Raw genomic sequence first — 23,485 nt, forward strand, 5'->3', positions numbered from 1 at the left:
AAATCTGAGAGCAACTAAGGCAGGGTTTTAATGATGAAGTAAAAAAAACCTGACTTACTACTGAGCCCAGAACACCTTCCCCCCAACAAAATAAGGTATGAATCAGGTCCTTCTTGGTATGCATTCTTACTAAATACAAACTAAATAGATCTGAGATAAAAAATGATCAGATCTAAGACTGTGTCCAGTTTACTGCATCTAACTTATGGACAGAAATCACAACTGAGGAATAGAGAATCTGAAGATAAAAGCCACAGATTACTGTGGAATCTGGAACAAGCACCCTGAAATGATAGGCAAAAATGTGACTATTTCCTCCATACGTACATGAATTTGAGACAAAATACAGTTCACTGAGAAAAAGGAATGATCCCCAACCAGGCTGTAAAACCCATTACTTCGAAAACATCAAGCTGAAAATGAGAAAACAAGAGTAGCAGGTTGGGACCTGGGCTTACATCTCAGCAGGGCGTGTCCCAGGACAAGCTTGACTGGTCGCTTTCCCACCATGGACCACATCCAGGAGGGTCCTAGAACTGAACCCCGGCCCCTTCCATCTTTTTTCTTTTTTTTAAGATTTTACTTATTTGACAGAGAGAGACAAAGCACGAGAGGGAACACAAACAGGGGGAGAGGGAGAAGCAGGCTTCCCGCTGAGCAGGGAGCCCGAAACGGGGCTCCATCCCAGGACCCTGGGATCATGCCCTGAGCCGAAGGCAGATGGTTAACGACTGAGCCACCCAGGCGCCCCTGGGCCCCTTCCATCTTATATCCACCACAGTCACGTCTTGCTGCCAGCACAGTGAGAAGACACAGTGTGTGTGTATGTGGCCGGGAGGGAAGGGGGAATGAGAAGAGCAAACAGCTAGGGAAAAGGCCAGAAGCTGAAAAAATCTGGGAAACCATTTGGTCAAATCTCCTTGTTTCATAAATGAGAAATTGGAAGCCACGCACGCACGCACGCGTGCATGTGTGTATTTGTGTGTGTGTGTGTAGCTGAAAAGTGACATGAAGGTGAAACCTGCTTACAGTCAGGCCACTAAAGATCCTTCCCATAGCTTGGCCAGAAAACTACCATCCTGGACTCTCACACAAGTCATTTAATCTTCAGGCTTCAATGTCCTCATCAATAAAATGACATTTGTGAAGTGGTATTTTTCCTGCCTCTTAGGGTTGTTATAAGAATAAAGTGAGGGGCATCTGGGTGGTTCAGTCAGGTAAGCCTCCGATTCTTGGTTTTGGCTCAGGTTCTGATCTCAGGGTCGTAAGATCAAGCCCTGTGTTGGGCTCCACACTCAGAAGTGGAGTCTGCTTAAGATTCTCTCTTTCCCTCTCTCTCTGCCCCTCCCCTGCTCATGCACACTCACTCTCTCTAAAATAAATAAATATAATAAAAGAATAAAAAATAATAAAATGAAAAGAAATATAAAAATGAGTAATTTTTAGTAATGTCTTTGGAACCAAGATATTTCAGCATAGAAGACAAGTACAAATTAAAAAAAAAAAAAGATAAAGAAATCTGGGCTAATCTATGTGAATTAGAAATATCATTATGAATTCGGAATATTTGTTTCTAAAAAATTATTTTATGTATGCTTTTCACTTCTACTGTGGCTATAGTAGAGAGCACGTCAGGGATCAAACGAACTCTCTCGTCTTAAAGATCTAAAAAATAGGCAAAATATGACTAATGGTTTTCAGGTACCAAACAGCATGCAGTGCAGGAGAGGGATGCCCGAGAGGACAGCAACAGATGAGGTAAGTCTACAATTGCCTCTGGTTCCTGCTTGAAAAGAGTCTCCAGGCGAAAGTAGAGGGAGGAGAAACACAAACAGCACGTGGCAGTCACCCTAAGATGAGGAAACAGAGTTGAGAATTCAGGGAGGTGCAGGTGGCCAAGATACCCAGGACAAAAAATCAGAGAGGAGTTTCCTCCCGAGTCTACAGCTGAGTACTGGTCAGCCCATGCATGCAAAGAAAATACCCAAGGCCAAGGAAAAGAACCACTAGAAAAGAACAGAAGGAGCAATTCCCACTCTTCTCACAGGGCTGGGGACAGTTTGTGTTTTCCACAACCAGCATGGAGAAACCTTGCGCTATGTGACCACTGCTCTGAGTACTGGAAGAGCAGAGCCTTGGTAGTGCAACACAACGAGCCCACAGGTAAAGGCTGTGCCGGTCCTGCCTAAGCAAGGTCAAATGCAAACATGGAAAGAATAAAAGTTTCCTCATAACTTAACTGCATCCCAGAACAAGATTCAAACTCCCAACAAAATGAAATGTACAATGTCTGACATCCACTTCAAGATTACCAGGCGTCCAAAGAAGGATGAACATATCACCTAAAGTCAGGAGAAAAATGAATCAATAGAAAAAGACCTAGAAATGACAAAGATCGGTCAATAAGACATGTCTCAGGTAACTAAAGGATTCAAATCATACAGAGTATATTCTTTGACTACAATGGAATTAAACTAAAAATCAGTAACAGACATTTTAAAAATCCCAAAACATTGAAACTGAGCAACATACCTCTTACCAGCCCGAGGACCATTCAAAAATCAATGTAATCTACCACATTAAGATGAAAAAAAAATATGATCATCTCTACAGATGCAGAAAAGGCATTTGATAAAATCTGATATCCACGCCTGATTAAAAAAAATACTGTCAGCAAATTAGAAATATCTTCATCCTGATAAAAAGCATATAAGATATACCTACAGCTAATACCATATCAAATTGTCAAATTTTTTTTTCAAATTGTCAAATATTAAGTGTGCTTCCCTAATACTGGAAACAAGGCAAGGACATCAGCTCTCAACACTTCTATTCCACATTTTGATGGTGGTTCTAGCTAGTGTAATAAGGCAAGAAAAAGAAATAAAAAGTCTACTAATTGGAAAGGATGACACAGAAAATAACATGTTATTAGAAAAGAACATGATCATCTACATAGAAAATCTTAAGGCATTTACAAAAGAGTTACCAGAAAAATGAATGAGTTTAGGTGGTGTCAGGACTCAATTTTTGTCAATATATAGAAATCTATTGTATTGTTGTATACTATAACCAGCAAACTAAAACTGGGTTCTGAGGTAATATGCATTTCTTCCCACAGATTCTCAATGAAACAGCTTGAAAACCAGTGCCCCAGGTAAACTCTTACACAAGTGTACCAAGAAATAGGTACAAGAATGTTCACAGTAGCAGTGTTTGTAGCAGCAAAAAGTGGAACCACTAAATGCCCATTGAAAGGAAAAAGGAGAGATAAATTATGATATATTCAAACATAAGGTACAACAAAGAAAATGAATGCATGCAAATTTGCACACATACCACAAAACGTTGAGCAAATAAAAAAAGAATCTTTAGAGAAATATACACAAGATGATGCTTTTAGAGAAAATTCAAAATCTTGCAAAACAAAATGAATTAGGTTTTTAAAATATGCATGTATATATGGTAAAACCATAGGAAAAAAAACCAGAAATAAAACACACTAATTTCAGAATATTTTTATATCCAAGCTAGGACTGGAGTGTTAAGACTTTTGGGGGGAAGCATGGATATGTGGCTAATAGCCAGAGAACCTTTTTTGCAATTCATTGGACGGTGATACACAGCAGGGTTTATTACTGTTTCTCTTTATACTCTTCACAAGTGTTGCGACCATTCTTTTATGTATTCAATATTTAATTCAAACAATGAAAATCAGCTAGACAGATAGATCTACACGTACATATACATGGGGCGTATTCATAATGACAAAAAAATACTTCTTTAACTTATTACAGGGTACCATATACCTTCATATATATTATTCCAGTGGTTCACAAGTGTTAGCATGCAGGAAAGTCACCTGGAGGGATCGTTAAAACACAGATTGCTGGGCCTTACATCTAGCATTTCTGATTCAGCAGGTCAGGCTTGAGAATTTGCATTTGCACATGTTCCCTAGGCAGCACTGAGGCTGCTGGTTCAGGCCAACTCTTCAGGACCTCCCCACTCTCTTTTTTCTTACTCTCTAAAATAAATAAATAAATCCTTTTTAAAAAAAGATACAATTAGTTGGAGTCAATTCAATGCAAAGATATGGAAAATCTTTCAATCTCGTTTCTTCCTGAAGTCTGAAGAAAGGTGAATATATTATTTCTCTGATTTAATTTTAGAACAAAAGAAAAATCTAAATTTTGGATTGTATTTCACTATAATCATCTCACATTTTAAAAAATTCACCCAAGTTCCACTTTCTTTTCACATACATTTGAACATACCAGAAGTAGAGTAGATAAATTTTTCCAATTCAACATGCCTTTCAAGTTATCCCCAAAGCATTAAAATTTTAGGCACGCATTATCATAAAAAAATATTGTTCATAAAATATAACAACCTAGCTTCCCTTACAACACAATCTAAACGTTAACAGCAAAATAACGTTTTTTTCCAATCAGAAATCTAGGCTTCTTTGTTTTTTGGCATTTAAAAATAGAAATCACTCTAAAGCTAGTGGAAAAATATATTTCCTGGTCTTCCACATTAGCATATTTTATTTCAATATAATGCATTAGGCAGTAAGCAGTGACCTACAGTATTTGCATCTGCTCCAATGTAAAGTGTTACAATTCCAACTTCTACTTCTATGCTGTGAACCACAAAGAGAGGACAAAATCATGTACCATCAAAAGGCAACACATTTTATGATGAGCTACACATATGACATACACTCACTTCACTCCCCACTCACATCCCCACCCTACTGCCCTGCCTCATTAGACATTTTTTATGATATCAGAGCACAGTATAGGTAAGGAGAAAAAACAAAGATCAGTCTATTTCAGTTAGATGGCTGGAGACTTTATTCTTTGACACCTGCAGGGTCATCTTAGACCTACTGCTCCGCATTTCCACTCTTGTTGCGTTCGTCGTTGTTCATCATCTAGAACTCAGGTTACTACCCTTAGGTCTTTGCTGATTGCTCTGCTCTCAGTCTCTCCTCAGGTATGAAACATGACAAAAAATGACAGCTACATCACAGGGCTGTTGTGGAGATTAAGACAATACTTACCATGGGAAGAACTAGCTATTACTGGCATTACAACCCTATTATGCATAATCATGCCACTCTAGCACTTTTCTGACAATACACCCAAAAATCTTCCCATGGTTCTCTATTTTCTACTGATGCCATATGTTTTAGGAATTTTCAAAGCTCATCCCTTCCTGAGTCTTCTTTGGTAACCCCCTTTGCTCGAATAGCCCTACTTTCTTCCATTTGACTACATCCTAGCCATAAAGTAAACTTACAAAAGCTCAACTACACACTAACTGGGATTACCCCAGCCTTTGATGGTTTTACCACTTGAGGGATTACAATGCTCCATCTACTCCACACTTCAGAGTTTGCTGTGTGACTTGACCTGCCCAGGTCCCTCCTGGGGCTCTGTGCAGAGGAGGCTCACATCAGGCATGGCCCCATGTGCCCATGGCTTTCTTGACACCTGTCTTCTTGAAGAGGTGACAATAGAGGCCCTATGTAGATTTGTCTTTACTTACCTAAATTACAACAGCTTCTTCCCCTCATTGAATCTCCTTAAAAGAGAACTAAGAATGTTCCTGATAGTGTCCTTTAGTCAAGTCCTATCTGTACACTACTGTAAACAGTCTTTGTTTTTTTTTTCTCCTTACCCACACTATGCTGTGATACTGTAAAAAAAGGAAGAAAAAAAAAAGTTCTGCTGGGGCAGAGACATGGGTTAGGGATATAAGTGTGGAGTGACGTGTACATGAATATGTGATATGTGAAAAGGTGCCAAGTATAGGGGATATGGATGGCATAGCTCCCTTAACAAATAGGGCTGATTCCAGGTTTTCTCTATCTTGATAGTTCTTTGGACCTTTCAAGAAATTTCAGAAAGAGTAAAGTTGGTTGCCTAAGCTTAGAGCCATTTTCCCCCTTCAATTCTCTGTCATTTAATGGAAAGTTTAACAATATTGTTTTTGTTACACACATTTGAATCTCATGTTTGTCATCTTATGCTTTCTTTTTCCTATAAAATATTCTTGTTTGTTTTGTTTTGTTTATCTCTTGCTCTGTGGATTCTGGTTTCCTTTTTCCCCTTCTGGTAATATAAGGTAATTCTCTGTATAGAGAGGCTTTATCCGTATTTCTCAAAAATTGGAAACAACCCAAATGTCCTTCAATAAGAGAGTAAGTAAACAAGGTGTGGTACATCCATACACTGGAATTCTACTCAGCAATTAAAAGGAACAACCAGTGACACAATATGAATGAATCCCAAGTGCATTATATTAAGTGAAAGAAGCTAGACTCAACAGAGGATATTTATACTGTCTGATTCCATTTACACAGCATTCTGGAAAAGACTAAACTATAGAGGAGTAAGACAGGCCAGTATACTGGCTAAAGCGATGGAAGGGAGCTGACCAGAAAGGAGCACAGGAAAAAGTTAGGGGGTGATAGAAGTAGTTCACATTTTTATGGTGGTGGCAGTTGGCACAAATGAATGAGTTTGTCAAAATTCACAGACCTATGTGCTAAAAAAAGGTGAATTTTACTGTATGTAAATTATATTTTGCTTTTTAAAAATTTTAATTAAAAAGCACAAAAAGTTTATTCTACTCATGATTGCTTTGCCACTTTGAAAAAAACTCTTGAATTTATCTTAATTATCATTATCTTTAATCAGACATTAATCAACTGATGTAAGAGAAATACTTTTACATCCTCATATCCACACCCCTTCTTAGTTTTTCTTCTCTTCATCTGGCAGCTTTATTGCATAACATTAGAGTTGATTATTTTTATATTTTTTACCTGCTTTTACAAAAATAACTGTTCCATGCTCTTTTGTACCTATACTTAAACTAATTAGTTCTATGTAGTCTTATGTCTAATTGATTTCTGATTTACTACTAACCTTTTTATAGCATTACTTCCTCATTTTTGCATTATTCAGGATGATCTTTAGGTTGCCTAGAATAAATCTTAAATCTCTACTATTGTTTGAATCCTTGTATCTGCCGCTCACCCCCCAAATTCATATGTTGAAATCATAACCCCCAAAGGTGATAGTATTGGCAGGCAGAGCCTCTGGAAGTGATTAGGTCATGAGGGTGAAGCCCTCATGAAGAGGATTAGTATCTTGTAAATGAGATCCCACAGAGCTCTCTAGCCAGTTCCACCATATGAGGACACAACAAGAAGTCTGACCAGGAAGACGGCCCTCACCTGACCATGCTGATACTCTAATCTCAGACTTCCAGCCTCCAAAACTGTGAGCAGTAAATTTCTGCTGTTTATAAGCTACCCAGTGTGTCATATTCTGTTACAGTAGCCCAAATGGACTAGGACAATCAATCTCCTAGTAGTTCATTTAATTTGAGCACATATGTAGAACTCTTTCTTGGCTCTTGCATCTGTGAATTATTGTAGCCTTCAAGTTCAACTGAGTTTAGAATTCTTGAGTCAAAAAACCTTTTGTTCAAAAGATTCAAGAAGACCCAAGTAAACAGAAACATATCAAGTTCCTGTAAGAAAAGATAATAATATTAGTTCTCAACAAAGATCTCAATGCTCTAAATACAAGGTATACTAAGTTAAATTTCAATTAAAACTCCAATGGAGTCTTAAAGATTTTAATACATAAATGATAATGAAATTTATCTAGAAGAATAAATGTATTAAAAAAATTAAAAATATTTTGAAAATGAAGAATTAACAAAAGGATACTTGCCCCCAACATGTTTTTTAAAAAAGCTACAATGATGAAACCAAGGTGGTTATTTAGAATAGACAGATCAGTTAGCAGAATTTTTGAAATCCAGAAATAGACTCAAATATAGGAAGGTGGTAAATGATAAAATTAGCAATTTAAGTAAGATAGGGTAGAAATAATTTATTTAATAAGTGTTGCCAAAATAATCACCTTCCTGGGTAGAGAAAAGAATAAGTTTGATGTGCCCTCATACCATATATGAAAATAAATTTTAGATGGATTAGGGATTTAATAAAATAAAAATCATAAAAGTACTAAAAGAAAAATACAGGGCAATATATTTATAACTCTGGAAAAAGGAAAGCCTTTCTTAGTGGATGGCCAGGTCAGATAGCAAAAAAGATTGCAGATTTGGTCAGAAAAAAATTTAAGCTCCCACAGAACAAAAGGCCATAATGACATGAAAAATCAATCACAAATGGAAAAAAATTACAACATGCTGGTATGATCATATCAATAAATGCAGAAAAAGCATTTGATAAAATCCAGTAACCATTTGTGATACTGTGATTTATAGTAAGAATTATATATATATTTAGTCTTCATCCTCTTCATGACACAGAGCTCCTAAAACTTTGGAATTTCCTGGGTGATAAGAGTATTAGGAGCATCTTTCGTTCTATTACTGGTCGTTGACTTTGATTTCTGACACAGTGCTCCTGAAACCCTCGTAATTTCCTGGGGGACAGACGTGTCATTTGTTCTAGTGAGGTAACTCGGGGGCGGGGGGGGGCTCCTGGATAAGGGCTGGTCACTGGAAAGACCAAGTCATGATTAGAAGCTTGGAATTTTCAGCCCCAAACCCCCCATTCTCTTGAGAAGGGAGAAAGGCTAAAAATGGAGTTAATCATAGATCAAGGCTACTTGATAAATCCTCCATAAAATCCCCAAAGTACAGAGTTTGGAGAGCTTCCAGGTTGGTGAACATGTGAACACACCCCTCCCCACATACCTTGCTTTATGCATCTCCTCCATCTGGCTGTTCCTGTGTTATATCCTTTTATAATAAATTGGTAATGCAATAAGTAACATGTTTCACTGAGTTCTTTGAGGCACTCTAACAAATTAAACCTAAAGAAGAGGTCATGGGAACCTCTGATTTATATCCAGTCAGTCAGTAGGACAGGTAACAACCCAGACTTGCAATTGGCATTCTAAGTTTGGAGGGGGTCACTGGAATCTCTGATTTGTAGCAGGACCATAAGAAACACAAGTAACAGCTTGAAACTGGTGCCTGAAGGTTTGGGGGGAAGTCTTATAGGACTGAACCCTTCACCTATAGAATCTGACACTATCTTCAGGCAGATAGTGTCAGAACTGAGTTGAAGTTAAAACTAGAAATAGAAGAACTAAATAAATGGAGAGATATTCCATGTTCGTGGATAGAAACTCAATATTATCAAGTTGTCAGTTCAACTTGATTCATCTACAGTCAATGCAATCCCAGTCAAAATCCCAGCAAGTTATTTAGTGTATACTGACAAACTGATTCTACAGATTACATGGAGAGGCAAAAGACCCAGAATAGCCAAAACAATATTGAAGGAAAAGAACACAGTTGCAAGACTAATACTACCCAGCTTCAAGACTTACCATAAAACTACAGTCATCAAGACAGTGTGGTATTAACAAAATAACAGATGGACAGAACAGAATAAAGCCCAGAAACAGACATACACAAATATATCTTTGTCAAAATATCTTCATCTCTGACAAAGGTACAAAGGCAATACAATGGAGAAAAGACAGTCTTTTTAACAAATGGTGATAGACCTGGACAACCACATGCAAAAAAAAAAAAAAAGAATTTAGACACAGACCTCATACTCTTCACAAAATTAATTCAAAATGGATCTTAGACCTCAGTGTAAGATGCAAAACTATAAAACACCCAGAGGATAATGTAGGAAGAAATTTAGATGACCATGGGTTTGGTCATAACTTTTTACATACAACACCAAAAGCACAATCCGTGAAAGAAATAACTGATAAGCTGGACTTCATTAAAATTAAAACTTCTGCACTGCAAAAGACGCTCTCAAGAGAATGAGAAGATAAGCCACAAACTGGCAGAAACTATTGGCAAAAGACGTATTTGATAAAAGACTTTTATTTCAAATATACAAAGAACTCAAAACTCAACAATAAGAAAAATAAACAACCCAATTAAAAAAGGGGTCAAAGATTTTTACAGACATCTCACCAAAAACAGATATACATGTATAACTGACAAATGAGTATATGAAAAGATACTCATCATATGTCATTAGGGAACTGCAAACTAAAACAATAATGAGATGCCACTACAGACCTATTAGAATAACCAGAATCCAACAATGACACCACCAAATGTTGGTAAGAATGTGGAACAATAGGAACTTTCTCCCATAGGAACTTCCTGATGGGAATGCAAAATGGTACAGCCAGTTTGGAAGAGAGTTTAGCAATTTGTTTAAAAATTAAAAATACTTGGGGCACCTGGGTGGCTCAGTCGTTAAGCGTCTGCCTTCAGCTCAGGTCATAAACCCAGGGTCCTGGGATCGAGCCCCACATTGGGCACCCTGCTCAGCTGGAGGCCTGCTTCTCCCTCTTCCACTCCCCCTGCTTGTGTTCTTGCTCTATCTCTCTCTCCGTCAAATAAATAAATAAAATATTTAATAAATAATTAAAAACTAAATTAAAAATACTCTTATCCTATGATCTAGCAATTGCACTCTTTGGTATTTATTCAAATGAAATGAAAACTTATGTCCACACAAAAACATGTACAGGGATGTTTACAGAAACTTAACGAGAATGTCCTTTAGTAGGTGAATGGATGAATAAACTGGAACATTCAGACAATAGAGTATTATTCAATGCTAAATACAAATGAGCTATCAAGCCATGGAAAGCCATGGAAGGACCCCAAACACATATTACTAAGTGAAAGAAGCCAATCTGAAAAAGCTACATACTGTATGATTCCAACTATGTGACATTCTAGAAAAGGCAAAACTATGAGGACTGTAAAAAGAGCAGTCGTTGCCAGGGGTTGGAAGGTGGGGCTGGGGGTAGGAGCTGTGGAGAGATTAATAGGTGGAGCACAGAGTATTTTTAGATGATTTTTATTTGGAGATTTTAAAAATGAAACTATTTTGTATAATACCATAATGACAGATACATGTCATATATTTGTCCAAGCCTGTAGAATGTACAAGAGTGAACCCTGTTAACTATGGACTTGGGGCAATTATGATGTGTCAATGTACATTCATCAGTTGTAACAAATGTACCACCGTGCCGGAGGGATGTTGGTATTAGGGGAATATATGCATGTGTGGGCAAGGGATATAGGAGAAATCTTTGTACTTTCCTTTCAATTTTGCTGTGAACCTAAAAATGCTCTTTTATAAAGAGTCTTTTAAAAACTTACAACATATATATGGCAAAGACAGAAAAATGTATGCCATAAAACTTTATCAATCATAATGAAAAATGAAGATTTTTACTCAAGAGAAAAATAAGCAAAGAACACGGACCAATTACAAAATAAAAGTGTCCAATAAGTGCATAATATCTCCATCAAAAATAGTAAAATGAAAAAAGCAGCAATCCATTTTTTTCCTATCAGATTATGAAATATTTTAAAATACGGCAATACTCAAGGTTGGAAGAATGTGGGAGACAGGTACTCTCAAACACTGTGAGAATACCAAGGAGTCATTTTCCTGGAGGCCATTTAGGAAATATGCAGTACATTTAAGAAGACCTTTTTATTGAGGTAAAATAAGACACACAATCGGGGCGCCTGGGTGGCTCAGTTGGTTGAGCGACTGCCTTCGGCTCAGGTCATGATCCTGGAGTCCTGGGATCGAGTCCCGCATTGGGCTCCCTGCTCAGCGGGGAGTCTGCTTCTCCCTCTGACCCTCCCCCCTCTCATGCTCTCTCTATCTCATTGTCTCTCTCAAATAGATAAATGAAATCTTAAAAAAAAAAAAATAGACACACAATCACAGGTATACAGTTTGATTAATTATTAAGAAATGAACCCGTGTATGTAACCAGCATGCAGGTGAAGAAATGAATATTAGGAGTAGGTACTCCAGAAGCTCCCTTCATGACCCTTCCCAGTTTCCTTCTCAAATAAAACCACTCTCCTGACACTATAGGTTCCCCTGGTCTGTGGTTAAACAGTATACAGAACCTGAATGATACATTATATATATGCAATTCATTCATGTTCTTGCTTTTACTAGTAGTTTCCTCATATTCAGCGCTACATGGTATTCCATTTTGTGAATCTACAATTTATCCACCCATGCTGGATGGACATGTGGGTTGTTTCCAATTTGGGGTACTTCAGCTATATGCTTCTATAAAATAAACACCCTTACACATGTCTTTCAGTATGCATATGTACTCAGTTCTATAGGATATTTACAAAGGAATGAAACTGCTGACTCACATGGTATACGTATGTTCAATTTTAGTTAATATCACCAAACAGCTTTTAATAGTCATTGTATCAAATTACACACCCAACCCAACAGTGAGTAAGAGTTCCATGTTGCTCCACATCCTAACCAACACTTGGTTTTAGAAAAGAAAGACTAAAAAATCAATGATCAAATCATCAATATCACAAAACTTTAAAAAAAAAAAGAAGCAAATTAAATTCAAAGGAAGTAGAAGGAAGGGAATAATAGAAAGAAGAGCAGAAATTAAATAATACAAAAAATACGCATTCAATTAAAAGGACCGACAAAACTGAAAGTTGTTAGATGTTAAAAACTAGTGTCAACAAAACTTAGATGAAATGCAGAAATTCTTTTGAAAAATACAACTTAATAAAATTGACACAAGAAGAGTTAGAAAATCTGAGAAGTACTATTAAAGAAATTGAATCATTAATACTTTTTCCCAAACCAAACTCAAAGCACACATGACTTCTCTGGTGAGTTCTACATAACCTTTAAGGAGAAATATTACCAATCTTACAGAAAGAAAACAAAATTCACAACTCTTTTTATGCATGAATATTAGAAATGTACATCAATTCTGACATAGCACTTATAGGAATTTATTCCATGATGTATTTATTTAAATACACGAAGATACATGTACAGGAATAATCACTGTGGTATTGTTCATTATTAATGACTAAATTCTGTCCCCTCCCCAATTCATATGTTTAAGTCCTAACTCCCAGAACCTCAGAATTTGACCATATTTGGAGATAAGCCTTTACAGAAGTGCTTAAGTTAAAATGAGGTCTTTAGAGTGGGCTCTAATCCGTTATGACTAGAATTCTTACAAGAAGGGAAAATATGGACAGACATGCACAGGGGGGAGATGGTGTAAAGACACAGGGAGAAGCAGGCCATCTACAAGCCAAGGCCAGGAACACGGTGTTCCCTCACAGTCCTCCAAAGGAACCAACCCTGCCGACACTGTGATCTCAAACTAGGCTCCAGAACTGTGAGACAGTACATTTCTGGTGTTTAACCCACCCAGTCTTTGGTACTTTGCTGTGACCGTCCTAGCAAACTAATACATTCATAAAAGCGAAAGGGCAAGAATACATCATTCAATTTTTTTAAAATTTTATTTTTAAGTAATCTCCATACCCAACATGGGGCTTGAACGCACAACCCCGAGATCAAGAGTCACACAGTCTACCAACGGTGTCAGTCAGGCACCCCAATCAATATATCTACCAGAAAAAATTGTTTAAATAAATTCGAGTACATCCATACTGTGAAATACTACAGAGTCTGTATGAAAAGTGAAGTATGTATATGCATGGGTATTGAACTAGAGTTTTTTTTTAAGATTTTATTTATTTATTGGAGAGAGAACATGTGCACGAGCAGGGGGCAGGGCAGCGGGAGAGGGAGAAGCAGACCCCCCACTGAGCAGGGAGCCAGACTCGGGGCTGGATCCCAGGACCCGGATATCATGACCTGAGCCGAAGGCAGACGCTTAATGACTGAGCCACCCAGGTGCCCTGTATTAGAGTTGTTGATAAAATGTCCATAATTTGTCCTTAAAAGAGTATACTGTAATATCTATCTATCATCTATCTATCTATCATGTCCCATTTTTGTTAAATAATTCAATGTGTGTTTCAAAAGCACAGAAAATGTCTGCAAGTTCACACAATAAATTGTTAACGTGTTCAAGAGATAAGAGAAGGCATTATCTAGCGCTTTATGGTTCGGTTGAAAATGATGAGCATATATTGTTTCCTTAATCATAAGGAACAAATGGAGGTATACAAACACACATACACCAGATTATATGTAATAAACAGATCAGAATCACAATTGGACTTTTAAAAAACTGAACAAAATGGTTTAAAAGTTTATAAGAATGAAAAGATATCTGAGAACTGATAACATTCTGAAAAGGAATTTTTCTTTTGACCCATTAAAACTATCTGTAAAGTTTCCATATACTCAAAGCAGTTTAGCACTGATATAAAAATAGAAAAATAATGGTATCAAATAGTTCAGGAAAATATACAAATAAATATGATAACATCATTTTAATGTAGTGAGGAAAAATGATCTAATAAACAGTGCTGGCTATTCATCTGAAAGAAACAAAATTTGACTCCCTACCTTACTCCATGTACAAATAAAGGTAAAGGGCTAGTACACTTTAAAAACATACTCAACTTCACATCTACAAGTCTGAAAAATAACAGCAAACCGTTATCCACCAGCAGATTACAATATCTAGTACTAACCGGTCAGTAGGTTGACAACTCATAAAGTACTGGTATGAATGTGAACTATTAAAAGTTTTTGGAAAATGATGTGACAATAGTCTTGACCTAGCAATTATTTTTGGAATTCAGCAGAAATAAGAGCATCAGTGTATAAGGAAATTCAAATAGAGCTGTTTATTGCAGCATTGTTTGTAGTGGTAACCAAACTGGAAACAACCAGAAGGTTCAGAAAAAGGAAACATTAAATAAATCATCAGACACATACCCTATGAATAATTAGTCATTTTTGAAAGACATGTGAATCACATCTACATTCACTGACCTGGACATTTGCCATCATATGCTGTTAAATGGAATAAAAAGGAAGAAAAAAAAAGCAAGCTGTTGAGTAATATGTGTAATATGATCCCCCCCAATTTTTTTTTTTTTAAACAAACAGGAAGCAAAAATTAGCCTATCCACACATCTGGCTTGTCTGAGCACTGAAATAGGTGTTGATGACACAGCTACCTTCTTTTCTTATTTTACTTTTTAAAAAATACTTAACTGTGGTAAAATGCACGTAACATTAAATTTACCATTTTAATTATTTTAAGTATACAGTTTAGTACTGTTAAATATCTTCACATTGCTATGCAACCAACTCCCAGAATTTTTTCATCTTGCAAAACTGAAACTCTTTACTCATTAAACAGTAACTCCCCATTTCCCTTTACCTGCTAGCCCCTGGTAACCACCATTGTACTTTCTGTTTCTATGATTTTTTTAAAAGATGTATTTATTTTAGAGAGAGAGAGACCATGAGCTGGAGGCGCACAATGGAGGGAAAGAGAATCTCAAGCAGAATTTGTGCCTAGCCTAGAGCCCCATGTGGGCTGCAATTCCATGACCCTGAGATCACGACCCCAGCCAAAACCAAGAGTAAGGCACTTAATGGACTGCATCACCCAGGCACCCCTCTGTTTCTATGAATTTGACTACTCTAAGTACCTCAGATACAGGGAATCCCACAGCATTTGTCTTTTTGTGACTGGCTTACTTCATTCAGCATAATGTCCTTAGGTTTATCCATGTTGTAGTATATGTCAGAATTTCACTCTTTTTTTAAGGCTGAATAATATTCATTGTATGTATATACCACAATTTTATTTATCCATTCATCCATTGATGGACACCTGGGTCCTTCTCATTTCTTGGCTACTGTGCATAATGCTGCTATGAACACGGATATACGAATAAATCCTAGAGACCCTGCTTTTTTTTTTTTTTTTTAATTTATTTATTTGAGAATGAGAGACAGAGAAAGTGCATGGGGGCAGGGGGACAGAAGGAGAGAGAAAATCTCAAGCAGATTTGTGCTGAGCGGGGAGCCCCAAGTGGGCCTTGATCTCATAACCCTGAGATCATGACCTGAGCTGACATCAAGAATTGGATGCTTAACTGACTGAGCCACCCAGGTGCCCCTAGAGACCCTGCTTTTAATTCTTCGGGATCTTCCCCAAAAGTGGAATTGCTGGATCATAGGGGTAATTTTCTTTTTAATTTTAGAGGAACCACCATACTGTTTTTCATAGTGGGTACACCATTTTACATTCCCACAACAGGGCACAAGGTTTCTAATTGCTCCACATCCCTGCCAATCTTGTTATTTTGTTGTTGTTTTTTTTTATATAGTAGCTATCTTAATGGGTATAAGGTGATATGTCATTTTGTTTTGATTTGCATTTCTCTAATGATCAGTGATGTTGAACATTTTTCATGGGCTTGTTGGCCATTTGTACATCTTTGGAGAAATATCTATTCAAATCCTTTGTGTATTTTTAAATTGGATGATTTGGGGTTTTTTCACTGTTAAGTTGTAGGACTACCTGAGAAGGGTGCCAGGGGGTCCCAGGGCAGGGGTGGAGGCTAATGAAGCCAGTAACTTTTTCTTTAATCATCTCTGTATTATTTAGTTTGTTATGAAACACACAGATGCCTTTCAGATTATTTTTATATTTAATGAATTATAGGAAAGTAAGATGAATCTGTGTCCCATTGCCAAGAGGGGCCTCCTGCCAACCCCTGCAAGTTCTTGCCCATCTCACTGTTTTAGTTTCCCTCTCCTAGTGAAGATAGATTTATTCTCAGTTCATTTCTACCTTTTCCAACTGCAAGGGAATGAGATTCAGAGTGACTCACTTGTTCTTTTTCTTATGGATATAAAATATACCAATAATATTCATCATAGGGTAAAAAAGATACATTTAATATATAGATATTATAAAAAATAAGGAGTCAAAAATATTATATAAATGTAGGAAGCTTAAAAATGCTTAAGATAAAAATGCCTCATTCATTCATTCAACATATCAAGTACAACTTGGTCTTGTCCTAGTTGCTGGAGACAGAGCAGGAAACAAAACAGAAAAAGTCAGAAAGTGATAAGTGCTATAAAAAGTAATGCTGGGTAAGCAAGGGTGGGGTAATATTCAGACAGGGCAATCAGGGAAACTTTCTCTTATTTTGAGTCTCAGCTGTAACAGACTACAAATGTCCACACTTCACCCATGAGGTACAGGGTCTCCCTACTTAACAGAAATTTAATTCTGTTTAAAGATTTTGAGAAATCTAAATAATCATCTCCCAAAATGGACCTAAATCTATCTTAATATATAAGTATGCATTTTAAGATTTTTTAAAAAGAAGTTACTTGTCATGGAAGAAATAAATACTGGTATCCCTCCCCAAATTCATATACTGAAGCCCTAATCCTCAATATGATGGTATTTGGAGATGGGGTTCTGAGAGGCAATCAGGTTTAGATGAGGTCATGGGGATGGGGCTGCCATGATGGGATTTGTATCTCTGTAAGAGGAGGAAGAACCAGACCTCTCGCTCCTCCCTTAGCCACTAAGGACACAAAAGGAGGCCATCTGTAAACCAGGAAGAGGGCCCTGACCAGAACCCAACCATGCTGGTACCCTGATCTCAGACTTTCCAACTTCCAGAACTGTGACAAACAAATGACTATTGTTTAATCCACCCAGTCTATGGTGTTTTGTTAGAACAGCCCAAGCAGACTTAAGACATTACTTCTCTTGACAATAGCAATCCATTCTTACCACTCATTCTCATTTCACTTTTTATGCTTCATTAAAAGTCCTTCACTTATTCACCTTTTTTTTTGGATAATAAAACATTTCAGCACATGTACCCTGTTTAGAGGACGAAGACCCAGAGTGCATATTCCAAATCTCGACCCATGGGTAAACCACTGAGCCCTCCAGGGATGGAAGAATTAGCTTATTCAGTTCCAGAGCTTTCAATAGAAACGGTCAGTTGACCAGAGCAAAGGCCCCAGAGCAGGCAGGAGTCCGGGTGAGCTATACTCTCTGTGGATGAGGTTACACAGCATATCGTTTGCTGGGCAGGTAGTTGTCAGTGGCACCAAGGGTGGAAGACGTTTTTTGGCAAATTTTCTCCAACACTCCATCCTTCCTGCAGATGGGAAGTCTTCTTATAGTAAAGGAAATACTGATGTCCCTCGGCCTTGATGAAAGTCCTTCTTTAGCTGACTGGGCTCTGTGCTTGCTACAAATAAGCGAGAGCATTGTGGGTTTCACCAGGAGCCTCTGTTGAAAGGTAGGGACAAGTGAAACAACAAGAGATGAGAGAGAAAGGCATAAATTCTAATGATCTCTACCTCAGTGTGGTAATGTGGCAATAATTATGATTCCTGGTCTTCATCCTATCTGATTAGAGGGGGGGAAAGTGAATTGACAGAGATCTTATTCTCAGGGAACTCCTGTGAAACAGCTAGGGGTAGGGCATATCACTCTTTTAGTTGTATTTGAGAAGATAAAGGAGTGTCTGAGTCAGGGGGAGATTCAGGCCACCTGTCTCCTAAGAGTTCTCATATCCACCCACCCAGAAGTGAATATGATATGACCCATTGAATTATATTTCCATTTATTTTAAAGATGGGGCTTGGGAAGTATTCATAAGTGATAAGGCAGGAGTCCTCAGGGGTAAGGTCTGCCTTTCAGATCCCTTTTGAAATAATATCAGGATTATTAAAAGAAAGAAAAATCTACAACCGCCCTAGAAACCAAATAAAAGCACTATCCTGTGCCAGGGCCTTTGAGAGAGTCTTCCTACATGGCAAGGTAGACTTGAGCAGCATGAAGAAAGCAAGAACACCAACTCAATTTTCCCTGAGAGAAAATAGTGTCCCCCCCGCCCCAAACAGCAAAGACCCTAACAAAAGCCAGCATTCCTTGCTAACTTGGAGGGATGAGGGCATTTCTTCACTCCCAAATGGCTGGAGACAAGTTCAGGTAAACAGGAGCACAGAGTAGCCCTGGGAATGGTGAGCTGATAGGATCAGCCTAACTCTGCAGCCAGGTGGGTCTGGATAGGAATCCCAGCTCCACCACCTACTAGTTACTAAACTTCTCTAAGCCTCCAGTTTCTCCTCTACCAAAATGCCTAATAACTGTGACTTTTGCACAGGATTGCTATGAGGATTCAATGAAATGGGAATATAAAATGCTTAGAATAGTCCCTGCAAGTGTTCATCTAGAGATGATGATGGTGACGGTGAATGGTGGCGATGATGATGGTGATGGTGACCATCAATGATGATGATGACAGCCATTAGTGGTGGCACTGGGATTTAAGATTTGGCAAAATACAGCTAAAGCTTTTGAAAAGCTTCACTTACTTTATGTATTCTTTTTTTTTTTTAAATGTACAATAGATGACTTTATGGTTTTCCTTAATACTGACAGGAATAGAAAACAAACTTGAAATATATCACATTTAGATGACTGGAATAATTAAGAAATACAAATACACATTTATAAGGCTTTATAGCATAATTACTTTTAAAAATCAGTGTCAGAGTTGCGTACTGGCTAGAACAATTAACAGAAAAAGAACATCACAATATCAACCATGTGACATAGTAACACTGCAGAAAATAACCTATAGGATTCTCTACTATGCCTTGACTATATAGACTAACCTAAAAATCAAACTAATGTAACATCCTTAAACCTAGAAAATGCTTTGCAATGAGTATGCTTCACTTTAAAATGTGAATATCCTAAATTATTATTTACATCACATCTTATCCCAAAGGCCCTGTCTACACATAAAATAGTGAAATGAGAGGTGAAATACTGTTTTTAATTACAGTCAACCCAAGCACATTGCTTCTTACCCTTTGATCCAGTAATTTCACTTATTAGAAATATCCTTTTGGAAATACAGAGAAATAGACGAGAATTTAAACATAAAATGTAGTTGCATTTGGAAAAATAGCAAACAAAATAAATACCTAGCTACAGTTTAGATTTTGAAAAATAACATGTAGAAATAAAGCAATATAGATAGACTGACCATGATTATAGAGAGACTGGAGAAGCAGGTTGTCAAGATGGGGAAATTTGAGAGGCCGGATAAATGAATGACATTCCACCCCCATACACTTCCAGATAGCAATCCCTTCTCCACCCAAAAGGAGACAACAAGTTTCTCCTCTGTAAAAATGGAATGACAGGGACACCACGCAAGGGAGAGGGGCTGGGGCGAAACAGGACAAAGAGGGTTACATATCAAGTTGTGCTGATGACCCCAGCCCTCTTCTCCCACTGATGTCCAAGAGCAAAATCTTTTCTGGGAAAATCTAAACTGCCCTGCCCAGAGAAATACCTACCGATGAAGACATGTGAAGGTCTTCCAAAAGAAAAGAAAGGAAAGGAAAGGAAAAGAAAAGAAAAAAGAAAGAAAGAAAAAGGAAAGGAAAGAGCCAGTTCAGAGTTTCTCATTTGCATATATGAATAAGCCGTCAAAGATCAGCAAACATCTGGGGAAGATTCTCCAAAATGAAGAGTCCTACACTGAAAAGAAAAGAGACAAAAATAAGAGAGAGCAGAAGAAAAAAAGAAAAAAGAAAATCTAGCAGAGAAGTAGTGCAAGTATCAGAAGTACAGTCTTATAACACAAAGAAATGGAAAGATATTCCATGCTCATGGATTGGAGGAACAAATATTGTTGAAGTGTCTATACTACCCAGGGTGCTGGGTGGCTCAGTCAATTTAGCGTCTGCCTTCAGGTCAGGGCTCAGGTCATGATCCCAGAGTCCCAGGATCAAGTCCCACATCGAACTTCTCGCTCAGTGGGGAGTCTGCTTCTCCCTCTGCCCCTCACCCACTCTCGTACTAGTTTTCACTCTCTCTCTCTAATAAATAAATAAAATCTTTAAAAAAAATGTCTATATACCCAAAGCAATCTACAGATTTAATGCAACCCCTATCAAAATACCAACAGCATTTTTCACAGAACTAGAATAAACAATCTTAAAATTTATATGGAACCACAAAGACCCTGGCTACCCAAAGCAATTTTGAAAAAGAAAATCAAAACTGGAGGCAGCACAATTTCAGACTTCAAGTCATATAACAAAGCTGTAGCAATCAAGATAGTATGGTCCTGGGACAAAAACAGACATATAGATCAGTGGAACAGAATAGAAAACCCAAAAATAAACCCACAATTATTTGGTCAATTAATCTTCGACAAAGCAGGAAAAAATATCCAATGAGAAAAAGTCTTCAAAAAATGATGCTGGGAAAACTGGACAGCAACATGCAGAAAAATGAAACTGGACCACTTTCTTACACCATACACAAATATAAACTCAATGAATTAAAGACCTAAATGTGAGACCTGAGACCATAAAAATCCTAAAACAGAGCACAGGTAGTAATGTCTCTGACATCAGCCATAGCAACATTTTTCTAGTTATGTCTCCTGAGGCAAGGGAAATAAAAGCAAAAATAATTTACTAAGACTACATCAAAATAAAAAGCTTCTACACAGTGAAGGAAACAATCAACAAAACCAAAAGGCAACCTACTGAATGGGAGAAGATACTTGCAAATGACATATCCGATGAAGGGTCAGTATCCAAAATATATGAAAAACTTATGCAACTCAATACCCAAAAAACAAATAACCCAATTAAAAATGGGCAGAAGACATGAACAGACATTTCTCCAAAGAAGACATACAGATGGCCAACAGACACATGAAAAGACGCTCAACATCACCCATCATCAGGGAAATGCAAATCAAAACCACAATGAGATATCACCTCACACCTGTCAGAATGACTAAAATCAAAAACACAAGAAACAAGTATTGGAGAGGATGTGGAGAAAGGGGAACCCTCCCGCACTGTTGGTAGAAATACACACTGGTGCAGCCACTCTGGAAAACAGTATGGAGGTTTCTCAAAAAGTTAAAAATAAAACTACACTGGGGCACCTGGGTGGCTCAGTTGGTTAAGCAACTGCCTTTGGCTCAGGTCATGATCCTCGAGTCCCAGGATCGAGTCCCGCATCAGGCTCCCTGCTCAGCAGGGAGTCTGCTTCTCCCTCTGACCCTCCCCCCCCCCCATGCTCTCTCATTCTCTCTCAAATAAATAAATAAAATCTTAAAAAAAAAAACTACACTATAATCCAGTAATCCAGCACTACTGGGTATTTACCCGCAAAATACAAAAAATACTAATTCAAAGGGATACATGCACCCTTATGTTTATAGCAGCATTATTTACAACAGCCAAATTATGGAAGCAGCCCAAGTGTTCACTGGTAGATGAATGGATAAACAAAACGTGGTGTGTATATATACAAAGACACACATACACACAATGGAATATTTTTCAGCCAGAAAAAAGAATGAAATGCTGCCATTTGCAATGACATGCATACAGCTAGAGAGTATAATGCTAAGCAAAATAAGTCAGAGAAAGACAAATACCGTATGATTTCATTCATAAATGGAATTTTTTTTTTTTTTTTTTAAAGAGAAAGAGAGTGTGAGTAGGGGATGGAGATGGGCAGAGGGAAAGGGAGAGGGAGAGGGAGAGAGAATCCCAAGCGGGCTCCATGCCCAGCGTGTAGTCCGACACAGGGCTCGATCCACAACCCTGAGATCACAACCTGAGCCGAAATCAAGAGCCAGACGACTAATAGACTGAGCCACCCGGGTGCCCCACTTATTTGTGGAATTTAAGAAACAAAACAAACAAGCAAAGGAAAAAGAGAGAGAGAGAGAAACCAAGAAACAGACTCTTAACTACAGAGAACAAACTGATGGTTACCAGAGGGGAGGCAGGGTGGGGGGAGGGTGAAATAGGTGATGGGGATTAAGGACTGCACTTGTGATGAGCACCAGGTGATGTATGGAAGTGTTGAATCACTATATTGTACACCTGAAACTAATATAACTGTATGTTAACCATACTGGAATTAAAACAAATAGTAAAATTTTGTATTTCAAAAAAAAAAGTAAAGTCTTAGGACCTACAGTGGCCTACGAGACTGAAATTGCAATGCTTGAAAGGTATTACTAACACATTACACCAAAACTTCCTATTTGGTGAAACCAGAGGTATTGAAAGAGATTTCAAAAGGAATTGTTTCCTCTCTACATGATTCAATGTTAAATTAATGCGATGTACTGGACCATCTAAAATTATCTTATGGCTCTTTGAAATCACAGACATGGCTCCCTTCTTGCAAGTGTTGGCCTGGGCAATAATATTCCCTGATGGCCAACCCTGAGCCATTGTCCCCCACCAACATATCCCACCCAAGAGCTCAGGCTTGATTTCTGTGTTCAGGGTAACTGGAATAAAGGTACTAGAAGGACATGCCTGACATCTGGCATATTCAGTGCTGCCATCAGCTGACATCAAAAGAAGAGCCCAAAACTCCCAAACAAGCTAATTCCACTGATCAGGGTGTGTCCTACAAGTAGTAAGTTCAGAAAGTGGTTGGTGACTCAAACAGCTAATTTCAATTGCTCCTTTTTAAGATGCCCGTTATTTAGGTGTCCAGAGATCATCAGTATAATTACTCATTTAAACACAAAATAGTTCTTTAAATCCCCTCCCAACCATCACATGAATTGTGTG

At 37.8% G+C, this 23,485-nt stretch overlaps 1 protein-coding gene across 6 annotated transcripts in view; it reads right to left on the reverse strand.

Annotated features, from left to right (window-relative positions):
- Positions 1-23,485, reverse strand: part of DOCK5 (dedicator of cytokinesis 5) — a 216,986-nt gene that overhangs the window by 169,094 nt on the left and 24,407 nt on the right. The window contains exon 1 of one of the 6 annotated variants that reach the window (XM_064585369.1): positions 17,711-18,149. The exons of the other annotated variants lie outside the window; for them this stretch is intronic. Coding sequence (XP_064441439.1) covers positions 17,711-17,741 — 31 coding nt within the window. The 5' untranslated portion in view covers positions 17,742-18,149. Of the gene's footprint in view, positions 1-17,710; positions 18,150-23,485 lie in introns of those variants that run through there. 6 annotated transcript variants of the gene reach the window in all.

The sequence above is a fragment of the Mirounga angustirostris genome, unplaced genomic scaffold (assembly GCF_029215605.1).
Source record: "Mirounga angustirostris isolate CCGP_5_RB_7025 unplaced genomic scaffold, mMirAng1.0.hap1 SCAF_2, whole genome shotgun sequence".
Taxonomy (NCBI): domain Eukaryota; kingdom Metazoa; phylum Chordata; class Mammalia; order Carnivora; family Phocidae; genus Mirounga; species Mirounga angustirostris.